The sequence below is a fragment of the Nilaparvata lugens genome, chromosome 5 (genome assembly GCF_014356525.2).
Source record: "Nilaparvata lugens isolate BPH chromosome 5, ASM1435652v1, whole genome shotgun sequence".
NCBI classification, from domain to species: Eukaryota; Metazoa; Arthropoda; class Insecta; order Hemiptera; family Delphacidae; genus Nilaparvata; species Nilaparvata lugens.
The window spans coordinates 31,872,967-31,895,225 of NC_052508.1; the positions used below are offsets into that span (position 1 = coordinate 31,872,967).

At 35.6% G+C, this 22,259-nt stretch overlaps 2 protein-coding genes across 3 annotated transcripts in view; one reads left to right on the forward strand and one right to left on the reverse strand.

Moving 5' to 3' along the window:
• Positions 1-4,251: 4,251 nt before the first annotated feature.
• On the reverse strand, positions 4,252-7,536 carry LOC111049774 (putative nuclease HARBI1). The gene is made up of 2 exons (XM_022335938.2): positions 7,083-7,536; positions 4,252-6,006 (listed from the first exon to the last, which is right to left on the reverse strand). The coding sequence occupies exons 1-2, from the start codon at positions 7,320-7,322 to the stop codon at positions 5,353-5,355; spliced, it is 894 nt and encodes a 297-aa protein (XP_022191630.2). The 5' UTR covers positions 7,323-7,536; the 3' UTR covers positions 4,252-5,352.
• Positions 7,537-9,161: 1,625 nt separating this feature from the next.
• LOC111049712 (protein virilizer) overlaps positions 9,162-22,259 on the forward strand; it is an 87,017-nt gene continuing 73,919 nt past the window's right edge. For both annotated transcript variants that reach the window (XM_039428175.1, XM_039428176.1), the window contains exons 1-6: positions 9,162-9,500; positions 12,801-12,913; positions 13,052-13,187; positions 15,037-15,216; positions 16,357-16,482; positions 17,610-17,785. In XM_039428175.1, the coding sequence (XP_039284109.1) occupies positions 9,438-9,500; positions 12,801-12,913; positions 13,052-13,187; positions 15,037-15,216; positions 16,357-16,482; positions 17,610-17,785 (794 nt within the window). In that variant the 5' untranslated portion in view covers positions 9,162-9,437. The remainder of the gene's footprint in view (positions 9,501-12,800; positions 12,914-13,051; positions 13,188-15,036; positions 15,217-16,356; positions 16,483-17,609; positions 17,786-22,259) is intronic.

Genomic DNA, 22,259 nt, shown 5'->3' on the forward strand with positions numbered 1-22,259 from the left:
TAAACTCATATAGGTCTAGGCCTATATGAGTTCTATTTCTTTTACAACACAGCTTATGGCTAATTTATTTACCATGTTTAATCTATGATGATGCTATGCATTTGTATAAATGTTTTCTGCAATAAAGAAATCTTGAATGTTTTTTGGTTGAAATAATATTAATTATTATTAATAAATATTGAACTTATATAGGTTCTATTATTTTATTTCTTTCACAACACAACTTATGGCTAATGTTTTTTGGGTGAAGGCTATTCTTAGGCTATGTACACATGGTACCGTCGTACCGCGCGGTGCGACGCGCGTCCAAAATTCTGCAGTTGTACACATGCAAGCGTTTTATACGCGGCGTCCACCTCCAGTTTAGCAATGGAAGTTGAAGAGGTAACATGTATGTGGCTTGTGTATCGTAGATAGAAAGCGAGAAAACGAAGGCAAAGAAACTTTTGTGTTCACCCTATTTTGACCAATAGATTAACGCATGGTGCTTTTGTGACACTTTACCCAACTTTACCATGGCACTTTTACCTAACTTGAGGAAATACAAACCCAAATTTTTTAACTATTTGCGAATGTCGATTTCATCTTTTGACGAGTTGTTGGAGATTGTAAAAGACGACTTGGCATCAAGTTCTTGTTCTGTTCTTGTAATCAGGACCTGCCATATCCCATATGACACGTCGACTTTTTACTTCTTCTATAAACAATTCTGTGTCGAAATTGTTCATTTCCATGACTGCACACTGAACAGAGTTGCTGTAAAATCACTACACAAAACAAGTGAACTAGATCAAAACTGGCGTCCGACTGCTTTCATGTGTACAGTCCAACTGACTGTAGTGTACTGGGAACTGCGCTGTCGCCGCGCGGTTCAGGTTGAAAGTTTGGGCGGCGCAGTGCGCGGCGCGTCCAGATTTGAGTGAGCTGTGCATGTGGACGCTGCCATTATCTCCATTGTATATCGCACCGCGCGGTCGGACGCGCGTCTCAAACCGCGCGGTGCGACGCTACCCCCCAAGCTCATTGGTCTGCTCTTTCTAAGCTGAACATGTAGTATTTTGGTCCTTGAGTCGCCAATGGCTTTCACTTGTTTCTCTATTAAATGAAATCATCATACCTTTGCTCGAATCTTCAACACCACCCGTGGACCCAGCAACACCCTGCACCTCCAGGTTTCCAACATTTTCCTTAAAAAATGTTTTTGCATTCTCAGGACCTAGAGAAAAATAACTCTAAGTCAAGGCGGGTCTGGGGGCCCTCCCCCGGCCAGTTTTTAAACCTTGTAGATAGAATTGTAAGTTTTAAGATTGTTTTGACTACACGTACATAACTAATGTTAGGACTCTGCAACCGAGCATTAACAATAAATCTATTATTATATAAGTCTTTTATTATTATTAATATTATTAACAAACGAAGATAATTTCAAACATTTCTTAAAACTCTTACCGTCTCATATTCTTCACTTAATTGTTGTTTGACTTACTTAATTGAGGCTTGATTGCTTTATCTTTGACCAGCAGAGCTGGATACTGTGTCAAAATTTGAAATTTGAAACTAGGAAAGTTATAGCCTATATTTGCAATTTAGTTTGAAAAATTTGAAACTGTGTAACACATCTTAAATTTTGCATTCAAGGCGTGGATCTAGTGGAAAATCCAGCACTGGACACTAACCATTGTTACTTTGTATAGAACCACTGTCGGTCCCGGCTGAAATATGACAGTTGTAAGGCCCATTGATGACTTGTTTCAAATGTAAACTTCTATCCAATTTGAAAACTCACCATTTGTATTTATTTCAGGTTCTCCAGAATTCAGATGGACGCATGAAAAGATTACCCTGCTCCTAGCAGGGTATAAGAGAAGAAAAGCGCAGTTTCACGATCCGAAACAGAAGAAAAATAACCTTTGGAGGGACATTGCCGGAGAATTCCATGCTCTTGGGCACACTTCGGTGACCCATGACATGGTCGACAACAAATTTCGGAATTTGAAAAGAACTTTTACACAGATAATGGACAATCAAAACAAGACAGGACAAGGTGCGATTAAGTGGGAATTTTTTGACATGTTTCTAGAAATTTTTCACGAGGACAAGTCTGTCAACCTGGATAGGTCTTTAATAATTTGTTTGTTTGTTTGTTTTTAAAGCTTCCCAGAGACTCTAATCAGAGTATAGGAATTGTCAAAAATTTATAATACATACAGTATTACATAAAAAGAAGAAAAAAATCACACAAAGGAACCCTCTCTACACACAAACTCTTCTGTGGTATAGAATACTCCAAGCATCAAAAAACTTTTTAAATCCTTTTCAAAAACATTGACATCTTCACAATTTTTCAAGTGAGTAGGAAGCTTTCTAATAAATTTAAGGCCCATATATGTAGGTTTCTTCTCAAAAAGAGCTGTTCTGTGATACAGTGAAGCATAGTCTCCTCTATTTCTAGTATTGTATCCATGCGAATCAGCATTTCTAGTCATTGTCTGTCTTCTAACATGCATAATCACCTCATAGATATAAATAGAGGGAACGGTTAGTATGCCTAATTCTTTAAAGTGGTTCCTACAGGACTCTAAAGGCATAATACCTTTGATCGCTCTAACAGCTTTTTTTTGGAGCTTGAACACCCTCTCCAAATTCTGGCACGACCCACCCCACACAATAATGGCATAGCGGATGTGTGACATTATGAGTGAGTGGTAGACTGCCATTGTGAGTTTGGTATCATTCAATCTTCTTATTTGTCGGAGTGCAAAGACTCCAGATGCAATCCTCCCACAGAGCTGATCAGTATAGAAATCCCAAGAGAGATGCTGATCCAGAGCAACCCCTAGGAATTTCACGAAATGAGGCTGGTTAACATTTTTTCATTTATCTGTACATTAATAAGTTGATCTGGCCTGGAATTATTTCTATGTTTAAATAGTAAAAAATGGGATTTTGATTCATTAATTCCTAATTTGAGTTGAGAGAGGTACTGGGCTATGGCATTAATGTTCAAGAAAGATTCTATTTCTAACACACTCGCATCCTGAGAGCTGCAAATGTATGATGTGTCATCGGCATACATTAAAACTCTACCCTGGGATATAACTTTTGGCACATCATTTACATATAGCAAAAACAACAAAGGACCAAGTATAGAGCCCTGTGGTACACCAGCCTTCACTGATACTCTATCCGATAAGTAATGAATTATCTTCCCTTTCACTTCCCTTGTTATTTCCACACACTGAGACCTATCCAGGAGATAGGACCTGAACCATTCCAGTTCAACATCTCTCACACCCACCAACTCCAGCTTCCTTAACAAAATTGAATGATCAACGCAATCGAAAGCTTTGCTTAGATCCAGAAAAATTCCAACAGCTTTCTCACCCTTATCCATCATATCAATTATATCCTCAAAAATGGATACAATTGCCGTCTTTGTGGATCTTTCTTTCTGAAACCCATGCTGCTCCTTGGCCAGAATTTGATTTTCAGCAAGATGTTCAACAAAGCGAAACATCATACACTTCTCAAAAACCTTACCAATAGAATTCCCAAGAGTAATAGGTCTGAAATTATTTGCAACGTTTCCCTCACCGCCTTTGTGAATGGGTACTAATTTTGACTCTTTTAATTTATCAGGGAATACACCGTACTTCAAAGATTCATTTACCAAATGGGTGAGTGGATCTAATAAATATTCTTTACAAGACTTCAACACCATAGTGGATATCCCATCCAGACCAGTTGACTTTTTACCTTTTAGACTATTTAATATCTTATCCATCTCCTCTCTTGTAAAAGGAGCAGCTATGAATTTATTCACAATAATTGTTCTGTCATCATAGGAGTCAGAGAAAATGTTGTCATTTAATTGTACAGAGACATTATTCTTTATGCCAGCCTCCTGAAAAAATGTATTAAAATAGTTGGAAACCTCAAAACCTCCTCTCAAAACCGTTCCCTCTTCTGTTACAACTTCGTCTATATAACAGTTCTCATTCCTCCGTTTCAACACACCCCTCTCTTCATTTATCACCCAGTCATAAAATAGTTAATTTTCCACACTTGACTGTCTCAAAAAGTATTCCCTTGCGAACCTGATTGCATCAATAAATTTGTTTTTGATTGAAAATTTACTATTTTATGACTTTTTAAAACTGTCCTTCCTCTTTGCCGCACCCGTTATCATTGATTTGAACTTCAATTAGCTGATTCAGTTAAAAGTATACGGAGTAAGACGAATCCCCGAGCAATAACAATTTCTAAAATAATTATTTCATCTCAATTCCGGTTTCAAAATTATGCAAATATTTTTCCCCCATTCGACAGTAAAGACTTTCTCTAAAAGCTATCCTGGTTGACAGACTTGTCTTCGTGAAAAAATTATAAAACATGTGAAAAATCGCATTTAATTGTCCCACTTGGTATTAGAGAAGATTAAACTTTATAATTGTAACTTTTAAAAAGCATGAAGTATGGAAAATAGCTCGAATAGTTTGACCAGATAAATTCACCAAGGCCCTAAATTGTAGAGTGAGTTAGCAAATTCTTGTTCAAATATTAATTATGAATCATTGTGATAAAGTCTTAGTTTGAGAAATATTAATTGGAATTTCTGTCTAATGATGTAATTTTGAAACAAGTAATTGAATAGGTAACCGGATTGTTTACAGTGAATATTATGATAAATTCGGCCACATCATCAATTGAATGACTACTGCGATCTTCTAAGCGAGCATGGGCTCAGACTCTAGATAATAATCCAGATACATCTTATGACACCTTCTTATCAACTTTAAAACATCATTATACATGCATAATAATATCAAGTTTCGATTCAAATAAAAGTTTCGTCTTAATTAAAATGTTTTTCTTCATTTTTTCAATAAATTTCCATTGTTTTATTGAAAATTTAAAGCTAATTTTTGCTTTACCATCAAATGCTTTGCAACTCACAATCTTACAATATTCCCATCTGGGAACTGGTGGATCATCCACTTTTCCAAATTTTAGAAAACATTAAGCTATATTATTTAGTGGCCAAACTTGTTTAATAGCAGTATTATTCCAAGTAAGTATTAATACTGTCATTGAATGAAAGTGCACTTCAAATAATATAAGATAGTTTTTAATAATAGCTAATTATATATTTTTTAAATTATGGTGAAGGCTCCATTACAATAGAGGTGCCTTTCATTATTACAGTATACAATTTAATGAAATTCAACACTGAGAAAATGTACGGTATTTATTATTATTTCCTTACATAATATTCTATCTTTTTAAACAAAAATTTCCAAACACAAATCCAAACAAAACTCTTCCTTCACAATTAACTCTTCCTTCATATGCTTAAGGTAATGCCTGAGCAATAGCATTTCTTTTTAAATTGGCCTGGATATGATCATGTTGATGTTCAAGGACATTGGGTTGTTCATCTTCATCGTTTTCATACTCGTCATCACTTAATCCATCATTTTCTATAACAATGTTGTGAAGGATACAGGCTGCAATGATGGTAGTGGTAATCAAGCGTGGAGTAGTCAATTCTAATAAATTCAATCTCCTGAATTTACCTTTCAATCGTCCAAAAGCGCGTTCTATTGTTGACCGAACAGATGATAATTTTCTGTTGTAATTATGTTGTATGTCATCTAAGTGTCCATTGTCTTGAAATGGTGTCATAATGTACGGCAACAAAGGGTAGGCACAATTGGCAAGTAGGTGGCGTTCATCTGAGAACACCAGCTGGTGATGATCGTTGGCAAGAGCTTGCCCTAGATCACTAACTCTAAATACCCTTGCATCATGTAGTCTTCCAGGGAAGCCAGTGGCTACATTGATAAATTTACAATTTTGATCACAAACAGCTAACAAATTAACTGAATGATATTTGTTTCTATTGTAATAATCATGTGCATTATCTACTGGCTGTTTAATTTTGATGTGTGTTGAATCCATGACACCAATTATTCCAGGAAATCCATGAGATCTTACTTGAAATACCTGTAAAAGGCCCAGTATGAGAGTATCACACACACAACATAGATGCTTAAACAAAGTCAGAAAAAATCTACAAGTTAAATTATGTTTTACAAATGTCTGAATTTCAAACCACTAATTAATATTTTTTTTCAAATTATATGTAACTATTAACAAACAAATCAATGCAATAGCGCATCCGAAAAAGATAAATACAGCCTTTAAATAAGGTACCCTCACATACGTTATGAGCTGTTAAAAAGCTTCAAGATGTCATAAGCCCTGTCAGTGAGTGATTTATCTGAAAAAAAAATTATATTTTCAAGTGTAACCGTTGACTGAAAATGCCTAATAGACGTTTCTCACTATTATAAAATGGAAAGCCAAAAAATGTTAGGCCCAGGCTATTTTTGAGGCGAATAGATAGAGCGTCTATTAGCAGATATCTGTGATCATCAGTATAACTTGTGATGTTTCAAACTGTTTTTCTGGATTAGGCCAAGTAATGTGGTTATTAACTATTCCAGAAAGTGCAGATACAATCTCTGTGTAAATTTGATGTGCGGTGCTTTTGGAAAAGCTGAATCTGTCACCAGCGGCCAAGAAAGATTCAGGTTTGCTTAGCATCCAAACAACAAAATGTACTTTCTTTTGAAGAGGAACAATAAGCTGATGCCCTCGGAGAACTTGCCCAACTTCTTGGATTAATACCTGCAACGTAAAGCTCAAATAAAAGACTTAGGAAACCTACAATATTATTTATTTTGAAATAGGATGTAGGGGACTGTTTGTGGGTCACTATTGTGTTAGTGTTAAAAATATGCCAGAACAAAGAAACGATCCACAAGTAAGTTAAGTAATTAAATGATGCAAGCAATATTAATTGATGTTAAAACTGAACCTATAGTAAAAGAATACCGTATATACTATCTAATAATTTTAATTCATATTGGATCTTGGACTATTGAAAGGTAAGCATAACATCTTTTTATTGGTAAATTTTGAAGTATCATTTATGTGAATTGTATTAATAGACGTTTAATATGCTATAGTGTACTGCTTTCATTACAGTATTTTACCAAAAATGCTTATAACTTTACCTCCATTGTTTGCGGAGACATACGAAAATGACTTTTAAAATTGTCAAAATTGTATAAAGGAATAGTTTCTTCAAAATAATTGTCGTTTCTAGGTCTGTTCCTTCTAATATTATGAAACAGATTCGGCTGTTGCAAAGGCATAGCCAGGTCCAATACTGCGGGAATAACATTTAAAATATTATTAACATTATTATCTTCCAAAGCATTTAAAACAACTCCAATCACTTGATGGTTTTCCATTTTAATTGATTTTACAAATGAAATAGGTTAGGGTTCTAGTTTTGTTTAGAAATATAAAAGCAGAAGAGACATCAGCTGTCATGATCATGAAAACCCGTTCAAAGCCACTAATCGGTGATCACTGATCTGTGATCAGGTTTTTTACTGAATGTAAAAAAAACACGATGGAATTGAACAGTGGCTTAGAACTCAACCATAATGTTGTAGACAGTTGCAGCCAGACCTGATAACAGCGCTCACACTCACATTCCGGGACGACACGTCACGGTTCGATAGGACAGAAAGCTCTTTATTTATTTAGGATTTTTTCTAGACATTTTAAATTGATAAATTTTTATGAATTTTTGAGAAAACATAACAACAGGTCAATGTAACTTATTGAGCGGGAGGTCTACTGTTCACAGAACTACTAGTATTTGTTCAATGTAAAAAGCATTAAACGGTGTACACACGTACGTTTGCCTCGGGTATGGGCTTGCATTCGCACGTGTGGACACTGTTCGCTGAGGCATGTGGGCGAACCGGAACCCTGTCAGTATTTTGGCGTGCTCAAAGGCGCCTCGGGCGAGCATTGAATGTACGTGTGGACGCGATTTTGCCATACGGGTGAGGCAAAACGTAAACATTGAAGGCGTCATAACCTAATTCCAATGAATTAGGTTAATGAATGACAAATCAAATTGTGATCCAATAACTAATTTTAAATTGTAGGATTTTTGTAATTTTGTAGGATATGTGGATTGTCAAATATTTAAATAGAAACATGCATGGAGTATATAATTCGTATCATGATTAACAAATTTAGAACTGCATAATTTAAGTGAAAAAAGTTCCTCTACAGGGTTCCTACAAGAAAGTATAGCTCAAATATTATTTTACTGTGGCTATCAAATCATCTTGTGTTTGTTTCATGTTATCAATCAGAGTTGTTAATTAAAATTGTAATCTTCAATATGATATTGTACGTTTTAGATAGCTAGGCTATCTATAGAGAGATTTATTCAAACTTTGAACTAGTATTCCCTTGAAGGTAAATCTTGAAGCTAATCTTCTGGAGAATCTTGTTTTGTCATGTGTATGAGCAGAGTTAGTTTAAAATGGGCAGCAATTTAGTATTTGATTCAATTTATGGCTAATTTCCTTAAAGAAGACTGTCAATTTTGTGAGACAGTGTTAAGTGCTTTGATTAAGTCATCAAAACTTCTGGAATTATTGTAGAAATTTTCTTTTTTTGAGATTCAGAATAGATATTGGAAACCAACAAATGAATCGCCTAATGCCAAGAATCTCAAAGTTAGAGCCAATCGTTCTTGTGGAGTTATTGATTCCCTCATGATGATATCATTATTGTTTAGATAACTAGTTGAATTAGATTCAGTAACTTATATTAACAAGATAATATTTTGACAACCTAATAAAGTTTGAACTGTCAATCTTATGTCATGTAGCAATTTATTTCCTTACTTCAACCTACAATCGTTTAACCCACCAACATCGTTTGTCAAGTTTTATTTTTGATTTTATTATATAAGTCATTGAAATAGAATGATACTGCTGCAATTTGTGATAACTATCTTCAATGATGAAATGACGCCATTGTTGTCATGTGGAAAATCTACATCTACCATGTCTTCGTTTCGTCTGCAAGCTTTTTGAATGCCGAGGCAAACGTGGATCGCGTCCACAAGGACGTACAGTGAATGTTGAGGCATATGTACATACGATTGTTCGCGCGAATCTGTACGGACGTGTGTACAAGGCTTTAGTTGAATCACAGAGAAGAAAGTAGTCCTTCTACTTTGTGGTTGGATAGGCGTTTGATTGCTAGTTTCCACTCTGTATCTATCTATTCTGTGACGATAGAGCAGAACCGAGCCACCGAGCACTAGATTTACAACAAGAGATTCAGTTTTACTTTGTGGTTGAGTTTTAAATATTGGTTTTTATTTCTTTAAATCTTACTCAGACTCTGCTACATTGTATATTTAAAAAAGTTTTTTGTTTTTTATTTTATTTGACTTCAAGAATTCTCAAATGTGTTTCAATGGTAACATTGACCATTTTGTTGTCAAAGTGTGGAAACAAACACATTAACTCTGATGAAAAGCTTTCAATATGAAAATGCCGGAGGAGTCCGAGTTACTTTTCTTCGATACTTTTTCCCATGAAAGTTCTGAGGTAATATTTTACAATCACTAATACAAATTCTAATTTATTAACTTGAAATCTCAATCATCGGCTTTATTTCCAAGTCCATTGATTGAAGCTGCCACATTTGTTTAATTTAATTTGTTAACATTCATTTAAAATTACATTTTGTTAGATAAATTGAAAGAAACATTTGTTTTAAAAAATTTAACTAAACTCATTATACAAATTCATGTTTGTAGCCTACTAGCCTAGCCAAACTTTGGGTTTATATAGGTTTTATAAACTTAACTATTCAGATAAATGTTACTTGATAGTTAGGCCTACTTGAATCTAATCAGATCTAACTTATATTTTAAATATCTGTAAGCTTTATAGTTTATTGCATGTAGTATGTAGCATGTAGTCTACTGTATTATATTTTATATAAGGCATTTCTGTTGTACCTAGCTTAGTACATAGCTTAGTTAATTTTTTAACAACTCAAGGCCTTACCCAATGTTTTTTGTCACGTCTTTCAAAACTGTACAGCTGAGCACTTGTGCACTGAAAAGATATGCATTTCACTTGCATCACTTCCTTTTTTTGACTGTCGTACCGATATCTTTAAGCGCCAGTTGGATAGCCTACTCTACCATTGAGAATTAGCCTATCAATGAGCATCAAACCATTGCTTCACTTTAAGAAATTTTTGCAATAAATCCACTAAGTGAGATTCACTTTAAAAAGTCAGTAAAAAGTTAGGGTTAGTGGAAAACGATTGGTTTCGAGGTCGCACTGATGAGCTTTCGATAAAATAAGTAAAGCTCTATTTGTCTGCTACTCCCGTTGTAGGGTATTCACTCTTGCCGATTACTTACAAATTACGACGAGCGCAAGAATGTGGATTGCTATTATGCCACCTCTTTCTTTCACTCCGATGTTTGTGGAGAAATAACGAGTGTAGACGAGAGACACTGTACCACTGATCTTGATGAGGCGCTCGTCTTTTCGTCACATTGCAGTGTGGATAGGAATAAATGGAAGTCGCTCGTGTTGGCAATTTGGCGAGCGACTCTTCAACAGTGTGGCCTAGGCATAAGTGGTCATTAATTAATTTATTCAAATATGAAGAGCCGATTGCCTCGAAATATCATTTATGAGTTCGAAGATCGCTTCCTGGTGGCTCAAACCCCATCTAAAGCTGAAGGTCCAATCATCATCATCATCCCACGCACAAGTCTAGCTCATGTTTACATAATCCTAAAAAAATAAAATGAAAAATAGGAACACAATGTTGCCACTTTCTTTTCTACCGCCTTCTTATACCTTATTCTTCATTCATTACCCACACTTGTGGGATCAATGGCGTCATGTCGTAAATAAAAATAAAATGGATACTGATTGATCAAGATTTTAGTGATAAATTTAACTCAAACTTAGTTATCATTCAAGGGATCTTTAACTAATGGCAATTCAGCCAGAACGCATCTGAAACAGGTCATCACTATAGAACTCCTAAACCTTATAATAAACCGTGGCTCGCAAGAAAACTGTCACAATTCTGTGGAACACGCTAAGATCCAACTGATTTACTCGTGCAGGCAGCCTGTTGATGTTGCATACTGCTGACTCCTATAGCATACCCGTGATCTCCGGAGGTGCACCCTGGGGATGTCAAACAGCTCTCGATGTCTAGTGTTCTGGTCATGTACATCAGTCCCAATAAACAAATTGTGTTGATTCTTCTTGACGTAGGCTAATTACATAAGACAGAGAAAAAGGAAGTGGCTGACTACTGTTAGAATACCAGCCAAACAAAAATGGGCTTTCAATGTGCAAGAAGTTTGCTTGCAGTAATCATCCTAGCAACCCGTTTTGTAACTCAAGCACGTCCTCAACCTTGGCTGAATAACCCCCACATTAGTATAGGTTACCATATATGGATATATGGCAGTGGAAAAGTGCATGTATACATCATAACTAGGTATGCTCCCGCCACATATCTCATCAGCTTGTGCAAAAGGAAACAGATTTGGGACAGTCTCTTATGTTATGTTAAATGCTATGTTTGAAGGGACGGATTCAAGGATCCAAAGGTTCAAAGAACGCCACACGTCAATCGGAGCTTATTGTGTTCCCAAGTACGTTAGTTGGGCAAACCAATACCTGTCTGTGTCCTTTACAATATACAGTAGTTTTTCTCTATACTAACATCCCATTTATCACCTGGTTGGTTGTAGCCAAACAGAGCCCTTTTTCATGCCCCTAGTCTCTCGCAATCCAGTGTGATAAGCTTGGCAGTCTCTTAAGACTGATTGGTCTTCGTGACCTACGTGAGTTCCACTCCTGGCCTTCTTTGTAGGTCCTTCCGCTTAGTGAGGGGTCGCCAAATTGCCTCTAGGGCACCTCGTCACCCTCGACTCAGTCTCTTGGCCTACATTTGTGCCTGGAGTTTCGAGTTTCATCCACCTCTGGTGTCTTGGGGTTTTTCTCCCCCCGAAACTTTGCAGGGCCATAAGACTCACCTCTACCAAGAAGTTTTGCATGAAAGACCGCCCTTCCTTGAGCAGTGGTGAGGTTTGGTCTCTCCACCCGCAAACTCGTGACATATGTGAGTTCCACTCCTGGCCTTTTTTGTAGGTCCTTCCACTGAGGGATTGGTCACCAAATTGCCTCTAGGTCACCTGGCGACTGGCCACCCTCAATCAGCCTCTTGCACCTCCGAAACTTTGCAGGGTCAATAAAGCCTCAACTTTTACAAGAAGTTTTGCCTGAATGGCCGCCCTTCTTCGAGCAGTCGTCTGAGAATCTTATCCTTCCTCTTTAGTTTGGGTGGTGTGATTGAGCTTACGTCATCCATGTCGTGATCAGTAGTAGCCTTTTCAATATTGATAGCCTCTACATAAGAGTGCAACGGAACCTCCTGTGTTCCTGAAGCATCAATTTCAGGTTGAGGAACCTGCCCTGTTGGTCAGATCCCGATGGATTTGAAGGCAAGGCAACTTCTGGTTTGTTCATGTGGTTCCCATGAAGAGCTGGGGAAGTGGAGTCAACCCAAACAGAGCCTCGCATGTCCAGGCAAGGCTAAATACTACAGGAGGGCGCCTGGTATGCAGCAGGCACCGTTAGAGACACCATATAAAAGCACAACCCATCAGCACGGTCGACATCACACCTTGGGTTGGCCGAATAAGAATATGACATTGTATCAACATATTTTACAATATTTCTGAAAACTACGGGAGTGATGTGCACATTCACTCTACATGTTTTCTTTCACAATAATTTTTTGAACTTATTCACTGCGCATTAATTAATTAAAACTAATAATTTTTGTTTGTTTTACAGGAATTGAACTTGGATCTTGTCCAGTTCACTAAAAATGTTTGCATAACTGAAGTTCGAATTATACCGCTGGGTGCACGAGTTCAAGCAGATTTTCCCGGAGGCGTGAGACTTGGGTAGGTTTTATAATTTATTTTATGTTCTGTAAATTTGGCAGTAGAATAGAATTGAACATTTGAATATAATCCCAATCATTCAATCACCTCATCAGTGCACCAGAAGAACAATTTTTACAAGATTATTTTTTCCCACAGAGCCACCAATCCATCACAGTTTGAGATTGAATTTTTCGTGAACGATTTGACAAAACCAGGAGCTTCAGTATTTGAGAGTCTTGGTGGTGTAGAGTACAACCAGAATGGGAATATTCATCTGGATTGTGAACTAAGGGTAAGTATCCAAAAAACCTTTTTGATACATAAAATTTTTTTCACTCATTCTATGTCCAAAGTCCAATTTAAAATCTCTTAAAAAAGTCTGATTGTCAAAGAGTATTTTTAAACTAAATTCCCTTTCGTAATATATGATTTGGGAAAATCAGCTGGATTCCACCTATCAAATTATACAGTTTTATGAATTATTGTATTGAGAGTCAATCTTTGTACAATCTTGAGATTCGAAGGAACCACATGTTTCACCACTGTTGTATCATAATCTGAATTTCAGACTAGAAACCATTTTTATTAATAATCAAATGTAAGAGTTCAAAGAGAATATTGATTGTGCTCCAGTTTACAGCGAAAAATATTTCTTTTTAGGGCCGGTTTCCGAGCTCGGGATCTATAAGTTCTGGACTTACAGAGTCCGGGACTGAAATAAGCTCTCGGGTTTAAATCAACTTTCTGAGTCACGGGTTTATGTTCTAAACTCCTGGGTCTTTTGAGTTCTCGACTTATTTGAGTCCAGGACTTTAAGGCAGTAAACATGAGGGAAGTTCTCAATATTTTGCTGTTGTATTGTTGGCATTAGGCCTATAGCAAAACAGCTGATTGCAGCGGGATAATTCAAATGCTCTCCAAACTGTTTTGTGACAATTATTTTGTGAAAATACGTTTCGATTTCTTTGCATTGTGTAGATCTATAAATTCAAAGCAAACCTAACCTTTTGAGATATGAATAAAAAAATATGCATTTAATTTACGTTATGCTATTATTTATCATTGATCCTTGCCATTGATTTTGGAATAAAAATTTAAAGTATGTTTTGAAAAAAAAACTGGAATAATAATCTATTATTGTTTTATTATTATGTTGAATATGCCATTGATTAATAATATTCACATTGGGAGATGTGATGATGGCCATTCCAAGGTAATCCTTGTATTATTTTCCTTGAACATTTCTAGGTTATGTCATACAGTCGTAAAATAAGGTTAGTGAGGTTAGTTTTTTAAGCATAATATTATGAAGAACTTTATACCAAAATAAACTTGCAAACTATAAATTATGAATTTAGATGGACTAATTCAAATAATTTAGGTATTCCATGACATTTATTTGTCCATTCATCTACTCCAAAACAATAACTGAATTGTGTTTGCTCAGTTAAGTCTAGAACTTGAATTTAAACCCTACCCCAGTCGAGGGCTTAAAATCACGCTGTTTTAAGTTCTGGACTTGACGATTTTTGATAAATCCTTGACTCGGAAAGAGGCGAGAATCTAATTCAAGTCCTGGATTTATGAGCCCTTCACTCAGAAAGCGAAATTATAAACTCCAGGGTCTAACGTGATCTCTAAACTCTAGGGTCTATTTGAGTCCTCGACTACGTTAACGCTCTGACTCGGAAAGCCAATTTTCTGACTCCAGAGTTTAAAGTCTAGACTTAACTAAGTCTAGTCTAAACTTAGCTAAATCCCGAGCTCGGAAACCGGCCCATAATAGAACGATGGCAAATATTGAGAGGCTTCAGTAATGAAGTGAAAATGAATAACAGATTGAACATAAGTTTCTTTTTTTTCGAACTGCTTTGTTACTCGTCGCCAGCACACAAACCAAAAAGGTTTTGTGGTAACGCAAATCGAATTAACAAAATTCAATCAATTATTATTTTTTGTAATTTTAAGTGATTTTTTCAATATATTATGAATGTATATATCATAAATGGTGAAAAACAAAGTTTTATTTTTGTCACATCCACATTTATATGGTTTATAAATCTTTGATTGTTCAATTATGGAGAAATAATCCAAAATGTGAATTCGTATTAAATAAATTTGATGAAATGAGTGGTTGTTAGGTGCCGACGGATGGGCTGGTGCTGCGTGGTTGGTACACTACGATCACACTGGCCGTGTACGGCTACCTGGCGAAGGCAGTGATCCCCGAAGTGCCGGCAGCAGGCTCGCGCCCCCCGCCCGATGCTGTCGGGCCCGCCTCCAATGCGGCCACCGCTGAATGGGTGCAGCAGCATGCACAGGTAAATCCACTAGCCTATCAAAGTCACCATTGCACAGGTAAATCAACTAACCTAATCAATCAAATAAATCAATTGCACTTTGCTCAATATTAAGGATCCAGTTCACCTGCAAGAAATAACTGTGGGCAGACTTGATTTGTTATTGAATTTAATATTATTGTTGAAATTAACCTCCATTATTGGACTATTGTTCTAAATATATTGTTATGAATTTAGTTGAAAAGTAACGAATTTCTCATATCAGATATCATCTGTATAATCTATCAATTACCATTTTGTTGAATATGAAATTTCCAATATAATCAAGATTCATTCAGCTGTACTCATAGTAAGTAGGTTTGTGATTTTATTTTTATAATTTTCAAATAAGTGCAATATTTCTCAAGTTTTCTTACTTAATAATTATTTATTTATTTTTACATTGATAGATACAATATAATTCTTAACTATGAATGATTGGGAAAGTATCATGAGGCTTAAAGCCTTAAGTCCTTTTCGAAACTTGGATAGAAATTGTCTAAAAATAGATTATGTTCATCACTTAATACGTTTTGTCCAATTTTGAGTCCAAATAAACTAGGAATTCAAATAAGTTGAGAACCAAATTAAATAAAAACAAGTTTTCAATGTATTGGTTGATTCTTATATTTGATACATTCATACACTTCCATACATTCTATTTCTTACGTCAACCTTCAAAACTCAAAATTTTCCAAAAAATTTCAAATTTTATAACCCAATATTAGACAACATTAGCTTTTTGTCAAATTTTGGGAGAGATGGTACAGGCTCAACCTAGTTTTTCCTCCATGGTCATGATCATTATATTATGATAATAGTGCTTTGTACAATAAATAAACAAATTTTTGTCAAACTTATTAGTTAGATTTAGAATTTCTGAATTGATTACGCTCTGCGATATTAACATTTGTTTGTTGATTCAACCGGGCAGCCGGTCAAGTGAATAGCCACTGTTGACAATGTGACAACTTATAAAAGTTTCTGTTGACAACTGAACAAGAAATATCTAGAATAACAAGAATGTCTAGCATGCTTCATGCTATAATAGCATATCATAATAAATAGTCATTTTACTATATTTTTATAAACGTTTCAATCTTCTACTGTGTGTTATTCCAGGTTGGCGAACTAGCGCCAGATCCGTACATGGTTGAACCTCCAAGAGATCCGTACAATGCCTCTTACAATGATGACAACTATGCCCATCCCCATCAAGACTACCCTTATCAGGATCAGTGGTCTCAGGTAAGAAATATCTATCATAAAGAGCAGTGGTAACGCAGCGAATCGGCAACCCTACTGTCCTATCTTTTCTACTGACTATTAAGTGGATCTCAATATAGTTTATTTTATTCCGATACTAGCAGGTAACCCGTGCTCCGCAAGGGTCTATTTTAAAACTTGACAAACTGAAAATTTGACGTAATGAAATCTAGAAGAATTGGAAATAGGCTTATAAGAATCCTCGGTTGATTAAGAATCTATATGCAACATTTCAATTAAATCAGTCCAGTAGCTGAGACGTGATTATGTGTCAAACATAATTTCCATATTCCGTACGTGTATAAGCCAGTTCTTTCCTTTATTATAGTATAGATTATTATGTTGCTTACGCCTGTGATCTGTATAAATGTCCTGTAACATCTGTTAAGCTCTCTATTTTTCATGCGTTTTGTATGTAATTAAGATTATTTTTTTTAAGGTTGCGTTTGCCTATTATAGATTTATTCTACATCTTTCTCTTCGAAATTAAATTTTCCACAAGTTCTGTAAAAAAATATTTTGTGTTTTTTGCACATCTAACTTAGTAAATCTGCTTCAAACCTTAAAGGAGCTTGTTTTTCGGGACCAAGTTTCACGTATTTCGTCACATATCTTGAAAATTACTGAAGCTAAAGGTTTGGAAACGGTTTTATTCAATTTCTCAGTTCATTTTACAGAACGCACGTTAAACTGTACATCTTAACAGCTAACAAATAGGCTTACCCGTAGGGCTTCGTTTCAGCAGGGGCACAGAGATTAAGACGAAATCTTCCACACTGTATAACTTGGTAACTAAGCATTTTCGGACCTATGTTAAATAGAACTTTTTGTCTTCTTTTGATGTGAGGAATCACGCCCTGACTTATGGGCACCTTTTCAGAACACTCTGTATAGATGAATCTGAAATATCAATAACCGTATTTATGAACGATCCTTAATCTTGGTTGCTTGCAGGCTTTGGTGGCTTGGCAGCCATCTCCTAGAAAAGTTCTGATTGGTTACTAGTCAGTAAATGCGTATTTGGCTTAGAAAGTTCTGAAAAGTGATTTCTAAAAATACTGTATCTTAATAATAATATTTCTGATAATTGTTGCAATGACGTTTTTAAGGGAGGACACGCAGAGCCGGGCTACGATGGAAGCAAAGATGGCTACGAGGGAGACAGCATGCTGGCGTGGGAGGCGCGGGGGGGAGACGAGAAGATGCATTGGACGGGGGGAAGTGGGGGGTCGGCAAGTGGAAAGGACAGAGAGTCCAGCAGGCATCGTGGCGACCGCGATTATAGGTTGGTAGACACTAATTTTATAAGGATAATGACTTTTTTAGAAAATGCTCATTTATTTACAAAATATATTACGGTTTTAGTCATAAAACCAAACAGGCTGATTGCGAGAAGATAACGGACAGTATTAATGTTTGCATCAGCGTGTAGAATATCGTGATAGGTCTAAGGAAGTGGTTCTCAAACTTTTTACTTCAAGCCCCCCCTGCATAATTCAGCTGTAAGCCGGACCCCCTACATGTATAAGCATAGACTTCTATACATACATATTTTACACTCAATTTAGTTGAGTTTTGCACATTCTATACATAAACAAATGTTGCAATAGTTTCAATCATAATATAACAACAAATTCTATACAAACAATAAATTATTTATTCAGGTACTACAGCTACTATAGTACATAGTTGTTATTTTTGTTTCTCATAGAAATTAACAATACAAAGAGCGTCAGTGTGAAGGATGAGCTTGTTTTTTTCGCACAGAGCTTGTTGAAACGAGGTGTCAGCTCCGATAAGGCTACTCTGAGTTCCTGGGTCACATCCAGTCTTGGTCTATATTCACTTTTCATGGCAGCTAGAGCAGAAAACCCAGTTTCATACGGGTAAATTGTAGCAAATGGAGTCTATATCTTCAATGCCTTTTTACTCAAAATTGGGTGTTCCTTTTGCACACCAATCCATAAGGATGTAAGAGAATATCCTTCAAACTTCATTTCAAGCGCAAAGTCACTTTGGAGATCAATGAGGTTGATCTTTTTCTATCATGTTGAGGAAGCACTTATTGATTGAGAATTTGAATTTGACAATACGGTTGATATAAATATTTTATGAGTAAAAATTACTCGCATATAATTTAAAAAATAGAAAGATTGCTTATCGTGATTATTTTAGAAATAAATTTAAAACATTTTTCCAACCAAGCTTTGCGCCCCCCCCCTGAGCATTCATCGCGCCCCCCCCCTTGGGGGTCGTGCCCGACTCTTTGAGAACCACTGGTCTAAGGTGTTAGGTTCCTGGGACAACTTTTAGAAGCGTATACTAATGGAATAATGGCCCATATGAATAAAACCAGAGCAAATGCTCATGAGCAAGAGCATGGAGCATAAGGTTTTGCTCATGAGCAAAAGGTAGAAGCAAAAGCATTTGCTCATTTTGATATGAATAAGCTTTACCTTATACTCTTATCTTATGCTCCTGAACTCTGGTATATTATACGTGAGCTCACGTATTTTAAAGATTTTTCATCAGCTGATTCGCTTTTGTAGCCTTAATTTGTATTTATAGCTCACGGAAGCGCTAAATATGCAAGTAGGGGGCACCGCTTTTGTTTGCGTCGTCTGCTCTGTTTTCTATTTAAGAATAGAGTTTTAGGTTAGTTGAGTTTAGAATTTTGAAATAATAGCGTGAAAAATGTCATCTCTATAATAATCTTCAGCATATTCTTATAATATCAATAGCTACTTATAATCGTCTACATTCTCATCTTCTTAAATGCCTATTTCCTATTTTGTGATGGCTATCTTTTGTATTTATTCTTTTGTAGGGATAATGGTGATATATAGCATGGTTGAATCTAAAAAGAGTTTTATAGTTCTCAACTATTGGCTGTGATCGCCATTTTACTATGAGCAAAAGGTGATAAGGTCATGCGGGAGATGGACCCAAGAGGCACAATAATATATAAATCAAAGCAAATTCATGCCTATGCTGACGATATCTTGTTGGTGACCCGGAATCTGGCTACACTTAAGGAGACTTTTTAAAGATAGAGCAGGAAGGAAAGCCACTAGGACTTAAGGTGAACGAATCTAAGATTAAGTATATGCTAATGTCAAGTGTACAGGCCCGAAGAAGAAGAAACGAACCAGTTAAGATAGGACAGTTCTTGTTTGAAAATGTGAGCAGTTTCGTTTACCTAGGCACAGAGCTGAATGTAGAAAATAAAATGTCTGAAGAAATAAACAAACGAATAATCAGTGGTAATAGAGCATATTTTGCAAATGTTAAAATAATTAAGTCCAAGCTGATAACACGTGACACTAAAATAAAACTCTATAAAACAGTAATCAGGCCAGTAGTTACATATGGCAGCGAAGCATGGACATTTACTGTATGCGAATAGTGCCAGGAATGCTAGTCGAAGTGGAAAATTTGAATCGATCTATCGGCGCGCCAGTTTTTCAGCTGTAGATCGTGAAATTACCTACGATTCTTTCCAAGAAAATCTCACTACACTATCGATAAAATGAAATATTGAATGATTTAGCTGAAAACTGACAAACATATATAATTTCTCTTCTGAACATTCAGTAATCAATCAAAATCTTTTCAGATACCACAATCTTTCCTAGACACCGATTGGGTTTTGATATTTTTAGACAATTATTTCTATTTTTGTCAACTTTATTATATTCCAGTATTTTCAAGCATTTCTGGAACAATTCTGTACTCTATAAATTTGGTCTTGTCGGTGATATTTTTTCATAAGACACGTAATTATAATTCAATATCGGCAATAATTATAACTGCAGAAAATTTTTTCAATGCGAGAGGTTTTAATAAAAGCAGCGAATAAAACAATCTCTCTCTCTCTCACTCTCTCTCTCATTCTCTCTCACACGTTTCACTCTCTCTCACACGAGTTTTCCCTTCATAATAGCCAATTCGATGAATCATTGATTTGAAACAGAGCCACCGTTCTGTATTATTATTATTGTTAATAATAGTATTATTATTCTTATTCAAAGAAATTCAACAATAGCATTCGAAATAGATATAGTCAATTCTTCATCTACCTTTTTTCACACATCTCTTACAACTTCCCTTCACCACCAACTTTCTTATGTAACTTATTTTAACTATCTATTTTATTTCAACTATCCTCCAACTTATAGGAAATACTGACAAATTTTAGTGAATCACACTCCTCTTCCTTCTCTTTCTTTTTTTTCTTCTGTTTTTTCCTTTCTTTTTCATCCTCTAATTCTATTTCCTCTTAACTTTTTTGTTGAACTTCTTCATTATATCTTTTCCTTTTCTCAACTGCACTTTCACTTTCATCTTTCCAGTGGAGTGTTAGTGAAAATTATATCCATGATAACCTTTTCCAACGATCATGAACGGTTTAAACTTGGCCGATTCAAGTAAATATAGAAAAATATTGTATTATCGAATAGATTGAAGATTTGGTGTTGAAATTGAAGTGAACATAACCTACATAATATTTGGACGATTTGTGACAAAATCAGGAAATTGAATAAGTTTTGGGCAATAGCCTGTTTTTTCTTTTCCGACTATTGTATTATTCGCTCTATCTAATAAATAAATAATAAATAAAATAAATAATAATAATATTACAAATTGCATTTTATCTTCCGACCGTTCATTCATTTTTGTTCTGTGAAGAATTAATTGAAGTTAGCTGTATCGTTGATATTATGAATAATTATGAACCAACGATGATGATGCTACAAAAATGATTACGTGACAGCTGCAACCCTAAACTCTAGACTAACAATGAGAAAGAAAGAAATGTACAACACTATTCATTCATTTATTTTGTTTGGGTCATCTAAGGACCACAGTAATCCACCATTAACCATTATCATAAACGCTATAATTATTATTATTATTATTATTATTATTATCATCTACGTTGGTCTCCCGCTTTCGCCTCCAATACTCTTTCATCCTCGCACTCTGAGCGATTCGTCTTTCTAACGACCAAGTTTCAATTCTGGGTTCTTCTGGGAAAACATCAACTTTAAGCTGATTCCGTAGCCCTGCTCTGATTAGTAAATATGCCACTGTTATATTTAATTTTTGCATATCCTTCTTAGACTCTAAAACCCTTTTCAAGTTGTATCTCCACTTATTTTCTTGGGGTTCATGGAAGCTATTTACAGTTCCACCACATGACAAATTGAAGAAAATGAGAATATTATTTTCCAAGAAATATCTTTCTTTTTCTGGGTCATTGTAAACTGATGGTACAGAATAGCATTGTTCCTGACTTGTTATTTTTCCTGGGGAAGTGTCACCGAAACCCTTTTATTGTCTAGCTTTACTGCTCCTACACATGTCGTTTATTGTTAGATGTCTCGGGAATTCCCCAGGTTAGTTAGGCACATTTTCAATGTCTGAGTTGATGTACAGTACAATACATGTCTACTCTATTTGTATCATGAAATTCAATTTCAAACAATGATGAATTTATCATTGATGAATATGAATTCTCATCTGAATTGATAAGAACATATTATATAAACCCATTCTAAAAAACAGATTTTACATTCCCTATAATCGCAATTACGGTTAAACGCTTTTAGACTATTGAAATTGAAATTCATGATCCAGATAGAGTAGACATGTATTTTTACTGTATATCAACTCAGACATTGAAAATGTGCCTAACTAACAGGATTAAGGATTTATATTATCTGAGCTAATATCACGACGACTCAGGTAACGTTTCT